The sequence below is a fragment of the Haplochromis burtoni genome, unplaced genomic scaffold (genome assembly GCF_018398535.1).
Source record: "Haplochromis burtoni strain Fernald_Lab_line unplaced genomic scaffold, NCSU_Asbu1 Contig_65, whole genome shotgun sequence".
NCBI classification, from domain to species: domain Eukaryota; kingdom Metazoa; phylum Chordata; class Actinopteri; order Cichliformes; family Cichlidae; genus Haplochromis; species Haplochromis burtoni.
This window is the reverse complement of record NW_024582426.1, coordinates 577,640-587,067: the sequence shown is the minus strand read 5'-3', so window position 1 is coordinate 587,067 and position 9,428 is coordinate 577,640. Positions and strand designations below refer to the sequence as shown.

At 39.2% G+C, this 9,428-nt stretch overlaps 2 protein-coding genes across 3 annotated transcripts; both read right to left on the bottom strand.

The window, feature by feature from the left end:
- Positions 1–24: 24 nt before the first annotated feature.
- LOC102312179 (flavin-containing monooxygenase 5) lies at positions 25–3,517 on the bottom strand. Its single transcript, XM_014333856.2, has 5 exons — positions 2,032–3,517; positions 1,065–1,253; positions 751–916; positions 454–596; positions 25–314 (listed from the first exon to the last, which is right to left on the bottom strand). The coding sequence occupies exons 1-5, from the start codon at positions 2,161–2,163 to the stop codon at positions 114–116; spliced, it is 831 nt and encodes a 276-aa protein (XP_014189342.1). The 5' UTR covers positions 2,164–3,517; the 3' UTR covers positions 25–113.
- Positions 3,518–3,792: 275 nt separating this feature from the next.
- Positions 3,793–7,863, bottom strand: LOC102302513 (flavin-containing monooxygenase 5). 2 transcript variants are annotated; one of them, XM_005923220.3, is made up of 11 exons: positions 7,673–7,863; positions 7,356–7,496; positions 6,976–7,164; positions 6,716–6,881; positions 6,475–6,551; positions 6,189–6,388; positions 5,684–5,917; positions 5,379–5,500; positions 5,232–5,304; positions 5,067–5,136; positions 3,793–4,988 (listed from the first exon to the last, which is right to left on the bottom strand). In XM_005923220.3, the coding sequence occupies exons 2-11, from the start codon at positions 7,485–7,487 to the stop codon at positions 4,611–4,613; spliced, it is 1,641 nt and encodes a 546-aa protein (XP_005923282.1). In that variant the 5' UTR covers positions 7,488–7,496; positions 7,673–7,863; the 3' UTR covers positions 3,793–4,610. The 2 variants fall into 2 exon arrangements, with proteins under 2 accessions (XP_005923282.1, XP_005923281.1); XM_005923219.3 differs by having other exon boundaries at positions 6,475–6,617; positions 7,673–7,857.
- Between the last annotated feature and the right edge of the window lie 1,565 nt (positions 7,864–9,428).

Sequence of the window (9,428 nt, the reverse complement as noted above, 5' to 3'; positions counted from 1 at the left end):
ACTTTAGTTTTGCATTTACCTTTTGTTACAATTCCTTTGGAACATTTAACACATAATTTTTGAAGTTCTCGGTTATGATGATGTATTTTTAATTCAAACGTTTGACCATGCTTTTACCCATGTTTCGGTTTCAGGCCATATAGTTTGTGGTCCAGCGCTTGATTCAGCTTCTTCTCCAACATTGTGTTGGTCCATGAGGGGAAGAGCTTTCGTATCAGTGCGTCCATTCGAGAACTCCTGACAACATTTAGTGGAAGTCCCCCTGGCCCTACACGGCCAACAACCCATGCTCCACTTCTGGTACTGAGGTACACCTGCAGGTCATGTCAGCACAAGGAGGTTTCAGATTCACGAGTTATATTCCTTTAAGAATACAGTGCTTTCGTATTCATAAACATCACTGTTCTTTTTGAATACAACATAGAAGTAAAGAAATGTAGCACAGCAGCTTACCTTCTCCGCAACCCTGCTGACATCCACAGCAATATCACCACCAGAGTTCCCAATCCCGATGACCACCACCCTTTTCCCCTCCAGACCCTCAGCACTGCAGTATTCCCAACTGTGGAAATATTTGGCTCGGAAACTCTCAATACCTGGAATGATTAAAAATAAATAAATACTGAATTTGTCGCTAAATATAAATATTTGTCAGTCATTTCAACCACCATTGGAAACATTAACACACAACACAGTGTGTGACATCTGTTGTGTTGGAGCAAGAGCAGCTGCTGCATTTCTTAAATTTACCTGGGAAGTCTCTGAGTGGCAGGTGAGGCTGGGTGAAATGTCCAGTGCAAACCATCACGGCATCAAAAACACGGGTCTCCCTCTGACCCTCTCTGCTCTCCGTCTCCACCTCCCACTGACCCGTCACTTCAAAATTTGTCGTCTGCCTCACGCTGATTACAGTAGTCTGACACAAACACAGACACTGATAAATATTCTTCACTGACATTCATCTGCAACATTTACCGGCAAGACATTATTAAGACATCATTACGCCTGTGCTATAAAGCAGACACTATAATTATTGTTTTTTCTTCTTTATGAAGATCACTGACCTGGAAGCGTATGTGTGGCAGCAGGTTGAACGTCTGAGCATACAGACGCAGATACAGCAGGACCTCAGAGTGGTGCATGTTGTTAGGGAGGTCAGCAGGAGGCAGGAAGTCGCTGAAAGACATCATCTCTTTGGAGCTGTTGATGATCACTGACTTATAGATGTTGGCCCTCCCCGGCTCTGGCTTCTCCTGAAGGAGGAGAACATAAAGACAAAAAACGAAACACAATGCAACTTTGCTTCTATTTAAACTCTGACTTTAAGTATATTTCAAAACTCTGTCAGTGTCTTACAGGTCTCTTAATCCCTGGATGTGTCTTCTCTATTTTCATACGTTTCTGTGGGATAGTTGCCCACTCTCTCCAACTTTGATACCATCTCTCTCCTTCACTCCAGTGAAATTTAAATTGTTTATTTTAAACTTTGAATTGATGTATGAGCAGTGCATTAAGGAATTTATATTTTACAAAGCTACTTTAGTAATGTAGCTTTTGTTAAAACCACAAAACAGCTGGGAACAGATTCTGCACTTCGCTTCAGTATCAAAATGACTGAACTGCTCTTCATTTTAACACTTGATCCATGTTAGACCAGCCAGTTAAGTACATTTTCTGGGATCTCTGCTTTAACGTTGCACAAGTCATTCTCAGCAAAGCTGCATCTCTGTGTGTGTCACTACAGAAAAAATAGCACTGCAGATCACATTGTCACATATTCCCAACAAAGGTTGTTTGAAATACATGATTCAAGAATTTAAAGCAACTAATTTTTCAACTTTTTTCAAAAGCTCGTTTTTTTACATTTTTTTTTTTTTTTTACAATTTCTTTTCTAAATTTTGAACTTCCATTTACGTGTCTGTATTTAAAAACAGTAAACCTTGCAAGAAACGATTCAACAATTTGAATGTTAAGCTTCACTTCAATATGCTCTCACTTATATCCTCCCCAAAAACCCCATTGTTTCCCACCTTAAATCTCCAAAGACCTCCAATGTCATCACTGCTTTCAAAGCATGTGGGCTCCAGACCTTCATCCAGACAGCCTTTGATGCTCGTCACTCCCGGGGGTCCTGCACCGATCACTGCCACTCTCTGAACCATGCTTGCACAGCTAGCTGATCTGTTACAGATGTTTGCAGTTTGAAAAATGGTTGAGTTTTATGTTTATAGCATGACTGTTTCACACCCATTGTTTTGGAGTTGTTAACTTGCATGTGAGTGTGCCTTTTTTTCATTACTTGAGTCAATCAAGGATAATTACATTAAATTCAGCAGCATGCAGAGAAGTGCTGAATGAGACTGAAATGACATCTTACTTTGAAAAGCTGCACATTTACATTTTCTTCAGTTTTCCTGCAAAAATGAATCCAATTAGTTTTACTTGTCCTTAGCAATGGTGCTGTGATTTGGTCTAATACCTAAGTGTTTGGAGCAAACAGACCTAATTTACTGTAGAGATTTTCACTTGTAAAACACAGATTAATAACATTAGTCGCAAAAAAGGGGTTCCTCCATTGATTTTCATGCTGTAACAAAAAGTTCCCCAAATGAAGTAATAGTAGTACTAATAGGAGGTACAGGAGGAATCACATGATTATGTGACATATGTGACAAGTATGAAAATATAACATCTGACTTCAATCCAGGCCCATAGGAAATATATTATTATTAATTTATATGTCTTAGTAATGCTCAAGTGGCCAAATAAAGCATTGTTATGAGCTCAAGTCAGTGTCTTTGAGTAACAGCAATAATTTAAATTCCAGTGGGAGGGCCTTTGTGCACGGAAGCATCAGATTCCAAGTAAATACCAGCATTAATATCGAAGTGGTTTTCTTTAGCATTAACTCTGCAAACCATAATCTACTCCTCACTGGAGCTTCAACAGACACACTGGAGTTACAATATGCCAACTCAACCTTAAGCAAGATAGATGATTGTATCTCCTTACTTGCCCTTTTGGACTTAGTTCTTTTGGATTAGCTCTAATTTAGCAGTTTTTGGGAGGTCCCAGGTTAACCATGGATGTTTTAGGGAGGTCAGCAGTTTTAACTTCTTGAGACTGTACATGAATGACAACACACACATAACACACTACAGGGCCTGGTTGCATTGTTCTCCATAAACAGAAAACGCTGGGTTTCCTGTTTAGGGCCCGTGATGGCAAGCCACACATGGCAAGCTCCACACCTCACCACTAGTTGCTTCACTTTAGTTTACTTTGCAGTCACTACACTTATTTTCAAATATACTGTTTCCTTATTAAATTAGTTTTTTTTTTTCCTGTTCATACCTTCCAATATTAATATGGGGTGCACACATATCAACGCTGTAAGGTCAAAGTTCTGTTTTATGTTACATCTTTCTTTGTTTGAGCTACCTGGGGTTTTGGCTTCTCCTTCCTGGCTGGCAAAAGGTGTGGGAGATCTGAAGTACTGCTGACAGCCTCATTGGACTAAACCACGTGCTTCATTGCCTGGGGGGTGTTTGGAGTTTGTTTAATTTTTTTGTGTTAATTGGTTATATGGTCACCCCCCCCCCCCCCATTTAGCTAAGCCAGTATTTAAGTTCCCCCTGTGTCATTTCAGAAGTCAGTTTGTCTTATGTTTGTTTGATGTTTTGTTAGTTGTTATTTTGAGTTTAGTTTATTGAGTTGACCTCTTTTATTGGTCTGCCTGTTTAAGTTTTTGGTTTTATATAAGTTTTATATAAATGAAAACATTTTTTTCAGTATTTTAGACAATGTGTTTATTTGCTTTTTTCATGAGTGTTAGACAAGAAGAACTGCAGGTAGAAAATGGTGCATTTGTACATTTTCACATATTTTAAATGGCACACACTGCTATCATCATCAGTACCCAGAAACTAAAGGTTCATTTTTTTTAGTTAACAGAAACCTAAAGGTATAATCTAAAGTAAAACTGTCAAAGCAAACAAAGATATCTGATGGTGCATCTAAATTTAGATATGCATTTGGTGACAAATCTACACCCCGTGGACCTTGTTATGAACTGCAGGCTATTCGACATATTAAGGAGTCAATCAAAATACACATAATGCACTGTTATCTATCACTGAACATTTCATTAACAAAATCTTCTGCAGTTGGTTATCATTTTCTCTGACATGAGCCTTGCACATATAAACTTAATTTCCTCTTTTATTTCAGACTTCCGTCCATTTGTTTGAACCACATAGTTTTTAAGAATCACTCCAACTGCACTGTAGTGTGCATGACTTCTTTTTTCCTTTTGCATTTGCATTTGCAGGCCTCAGTGTGAAGATTATGCAGACCTTTGGAACTGGAAGGTACTTTTACAACTGTATAATATTACATAATTGCAGCACATGATTTTTACACTACGACAAGAAAAGGAGACTCCCAATTTATCTCCTCTTTCCCTGCAGGCCAGCAGGAAATGAATACACAGAAATAAAAAATAAACAGATTTTCTGTTATTCACAGACCTGTTTTCTTTCCTCTTTAATCCATGTTAAATAATTTTGTTGTTAAAATTGTTGTTATGTTAATTAAGTCTATTAATACATTACATATCAGGATTCTGTGGTAAGCTGAACCACAACTCCCTCAGAAAAACTGTGCTTTTGTTCAGCATCTCAGTAGCAGCTTCCAGGGTCGTAACGATCTTGCCTTTAGAAAAAAGCACGACTATTATTACAGTTCCTGTGAATGTGAGCATCAGCGGAGAACACAAGCCAAATTTACTGGTGTTGTCTGGTATTTCTCTGGTTCTGAACGGTTGAGAAACCCGCTCCCACTGAGTGAAGATAGCTTGTCTGGCACCAGACCAATTTCCAGGCCCACTAAGACGATATTGATAAGGTGTGCAGGGACCAAAGAAGACCTTTGCCCAGAGCACAGGGTCTCTCAGAAAAAGCCTCAGGAGTTTTGGTCGAACACCTACCTGTGAATAAAAATCTGTTATGAAGGATTTGTCTATGATTAATGTTGAAAATTTTATTTATAGCTAAAGTGAACTCACTTCCCCAGCCATAAAATCCAGATATGGGATGTAATCAACCTGTAGAACAGCCTGCCGTGGACAGGGATAGCTGAGAAAGAAATATTTGCTTGTGTCATTAACAGGACTTAGTGGGAATAAGTAATCGACCAGGGCCATTTAATAACTTTCAGAAATGATGTTTACCTTTGCATGTTTCTCCTCCTCTCAGATTCAATGGCATCCAGCATTTTCTCTTTGGTTGGAAGACGACTCTGACCTTAAAGATATGATGTTTCAGCTACTATTTCCTCAAACCCCGTGCAAGCTTATGTGTTTGTTTGAAGAGTTTACCTAAAAAGACCTTAACAGCCCAGCGAGCCTGCATTTCCACTGTAGGCATGAGTGGACCTTTTACTTGGAAAAGTCCCATGACGGCCAGTGTGGGAGGTTGCAGGGATGGAGGAAACGCTCTCCTAAAACATGAAAGATAAAACTTTGTGGTGGTACTTTAAGAATTTTAATATGATAGCACTGTAAAAGTTGCCTGCAGCACCAACCCCCAAAAAACGTATCATGTATGATTCAAACTTTAATCTCTAGACTTTGAGAGGATACCCATGCAAGTCAGTGATCCACTCTGTCCACCATAAACTTACTTGTACAGTGTCACCTCTTCATATGGTCCCTCTGACAGAGTTGATGGTAGGAATGGGAACTTTGCAATGTAACCTGTGCAAAATACCACGGCGTCAATGTTCTCCTCCACCGTGCCATCTTCAAATACAACTCTAGAGTCCTTGAACCCTTCCAGATTGTGCTTCATGACTATTGCCCCCTGAAGGATTCGGCCTGGGAGATCGTCATTGATCATAAGGTTTCTCTCCATAAGTCTGTGAAAGAAGTAAAGTAGTGAAGTCTCTGTTGTACAGATGCTGTTGTCTAATTGTTAGCTCATGCCATGCTGGTACTGATGAAATTATGAGTAAAACTCGAGAAAGACTTATGTCAGACAAGAAACAATATAGAAATAATTCTGATTAATTTTCGTCTTTATTAGGTAGGAATTACAATTGTAAGTGTCTTTCAGGTTTGAGGGGATTGTGCTGTCTTTTTTAAAGTTTCGTGAAGTTGTGACGACTATTTCAAAAGCACGTACATTACCTGTGTTTGGGTTTTAGACCATACAATATGTGGTCATATTTATTGTTCAGTGCTCTCTCTGCTGCCCAGTTGACCAAAGTCTTGGGGAGCAATTGGAAGAGGACATTGTTGATCCGTTTGATTACTGCAATGTCGAGAGGAACGCCATTGGTGGACATCCTGCCCAGCACCCAGGCCCCTTGACGTGTACTGAGAAAGGTCTGTCGATACAAAAGCGGTACAGTCGACATTTGATCATCTCTCTCAGTCCGGTACCTCCGTGACAAACCAAACGTTTGCATTTCACCTTCTCGGCCGATCTGCTAATCTCCACAGCAATATCACCTCCAGAATTGCCAGTGCCGACCACCACCACCCTTTTTCCTGTGAAGGCATTTGCATCTTTATATTCCCAGCTGTGAAGACACCTGCCAGAAAAGGTTTCATGCCCTGGAGGAATACAGATTTTGCTACAGTCACAAGGAAAACATTTTTTCCAAGAATGTCATGATTTAAATACTATTACTCTAAGATGTCCATTTATTTACCTTGAAAGTCAGACAATGGTAATGTTGGATGGGTGTAGTGACCTGAGCACACCAGAATGGCATCAAAGATGTGCCTCTCTTCCTGTCCGTTCTTGTTTATGGTCACTACTTCCCATTGGCCGGATAGAGAGAAATCCGGCCTTTGCAAAACACTCCTCACTGTGGTCTGAGGTGTGCATGCCCACATTCACAGAAAAATATACATTAATATCAACAACACTGCTTTCATAGAATACTTGAGCTGATGAGATGCCATCTACCTGAAAGTTAATGTATCTAAGCAGGTCAAAGTGTTCAGCATAGAGCCTGAAGTACTGCAGAAGCTGTGAGTTATGCATGAAGTTGGGATAGTCAGACGGCATTGGAAAATCACTGAAGCACATCATTTCTTTGGAGGTATTGACCACCAAGGACCGGTAGATGTTGGTTCGATCTGGCTCAGGTGTCTCCTGTTGACACACATGAAAACAAGAGCAAAGCAGGTAAAAACATCTCTCTGCAACCATTCTACACTTTAATGCAGTGTTTATAATGATTGTTGTGGACAAGCTAAACCCTTTCTCCATATACAGTAATAACAGGATTCAACAACAGTAAGAACAATCATCAAACTTTGCAATGTGGTTGTGCCCCCACTTACTCTAAAATTCCACATGCCACCAATGTCATCACTGCTTTCAAAGCAGACAGGCTCGAGCCCCTCATCCACACAGATCTTGATACAGGCCAAACCAGAACAGCCTGCTCCAACTACTGCCACACGTCGAACCATTACTGAACACTTGGGTATGGAAAGACACTGTGAGTCAGACATGTTTCATGCACAAACATGAGACTGCATGCACATTTTTATGTTTCTTCTTCTGTCTTCCATAATCAACTACCTCAAAAGTAGTAACATTGTAAGCTATGTGCACAAAAATAGGTAAGTTTGAAAGACATGTCAGTTGTTCTCACCTTCTTCAGTTATATGCTTGTCGGTCCTGTTTAGCCGGTGTTGGGCGTTAAACGGTGTGTAAGCTCCCATGACCTGAACTCTTGTTGTGCAATCAGTTAAACAATATGCCAGAGGAGGGACTTTAACCCTTCTCTTCAAATATTCTATAAATGAGTGCTGGAATGAGTAAAAGATGTGCTTCTTATTAGAACCCACATGATGGGAAGACTCAGTTTCTCAAATCTGTACATCTTTGCATTGTTGCATCTGGGTCATATGTGACGTAGTGTGTGTCCTTTATTGCGGTTTTTATCCAAATCTTTTGTAATAGTGTGACATCTTTCAATTTGAGGATCTTTGAAGATCCTTCTGTAGGCTTCAATGGCTCTGTTCTGAATGGCTTGATTCTTGGGCTTGCCTATCGATGTGTTTGCTGCTGATTGGCTCCTCCATGCCATCCTGCTGTTTAAAGGTTCGGGTTTCTGTATTACTCTCCTGACAGCAACTTGGCCCAGACCTCCAAACCCTGCTATACTCTTTCTGTTATAGAGGAGAAGTCTCTTTAGGCCCAGTGTTTGTTAGTGTGGTTTGTATTAAGTGTTCTATCATGTAAATACATAAATTTGTTATCATATATAAAGGCTGAACTGCTTCTTTCCTTCTTTTTTTTCACTGTTTTCTCTTGATTTACATATTATAGGAAGTAAGATTCAGGAGTCTAGTTTGTTGTACTTAGGAATCAGGTATCACTGGGGTTTGTACCACAAAGAAGGTTTGTACTTTAGTCACTAAGACTGAAGTGGAGATGCTATCTTAATAAAGTCTAGTCTAATACCAGACTAAAAGGAAAGCTGGCCAAAAAGCAAACTGTATAAGTTACCGGACTTATTCAGTATTCAGTAATTCATGGCAAAATCAGATAATAATTGGATAATAATTGTTGTGTTAGTCATTCTTAGTAATTGTTTAGATTTGTGTATGGCCCCCTTTCAAAATAAGCTTCAACCACAACATGACTGGATGAAGAGTGACTGGAAAGCAGACATTAATGATTTAAAAAAAAAAAAGATTAACTAATTCCAGTATACAGTGTATTACAGAAGTCCACTCTAGACATAACAAAAGAATGCATATTCATTTCCATAATCATTGCCAGATGTGCTTCTTTTTTTTAAGATTTTAATTTTGAGATTCACCTGAGCTGGGACAAACTGCTCTTGACCACAGCGCTGATTTGCTTTTCACATTTTAAATTTGTGTGAAAGATTACGCCAAGATTTTTAACCGGTGCTTTAATAAAACGAGTTAAAGTGCAGGTAATCTTTTAACTCTCATTTAATAGTGGAGGACCAAACAATATGGCCTGTGTTTTGGAAAACAACCAGGACATAAAATGACAAGTAAGAATTTATTTATATTTGTTACTGATCCTGTAAAGACAGGGAAAGACAAAGACTCTAGATCTTCTTGCTATCTTGCTAATGGTATTGTTAAGAAGTTCACAGCATGCTTTGGGTGTTTCTCTGAACTAATGTTAGTTTGGCTGAATTCCCTGTAATTTATTTCTTATTTCATTAAAACATTGTTGATGAGGTTGCCACCCTCTTGCCCCTAAACATTCCTTTTAAGGACACCAAAAACATCAGCCTGTTGAATTATCTGATGATATAATCCAAAAGCAGTGTTGGGAAGGTTACTTTTAAAATGTATTCCACTACAGATTACAGAATACATGCCCCAAAATGTATTTTGTAACGTATTCCGTTACGTTACTCA

Coding starts and splice junctions, on each gene's coding strand:
- LOC102312179 (XM_014333856.2), bottom strand. CDS start 2,163: ATGGTTCAGAGAGTGGCAGTGATCGGTGCAGGACCCCCGGGAGTGACG. Junction 917..1,064: donor TGCCACACATACGCTTCCAG/GTCAGTGATCTT, acceptor TGTTTGTGTCAG/ACTACTGTAATCAGCGTGAG. Junction 315..453: donor TCAGCAGGGTTGCGGAGAAG/GTAAGCTGCTGT, acceptor CATGACCTGCAG/GTGTACCTCAGTACCAGAAG.
- LOC102302513 (XM_005923219.3), bottom strand. CDS start 7,487: ATGGTTCGACGTGTGGCAGTAGTTGGAGCAGGCTGTTCTGGTTTGGCC. Junction 6,389..6,474: donor TTAGCAGATCGGCCGAGAAG/GTGAAATGCAAA, acceptor TTGTATCGACAG/ACCTTTCTCAGTACACGTCA. Junction 5,918..6,188: donor GGTCTAAAACCCAAACACAG/GTAATGTACGTG, acceptor CTTCTTTCACAG/ACTTATGGAGAGAAACCTTA.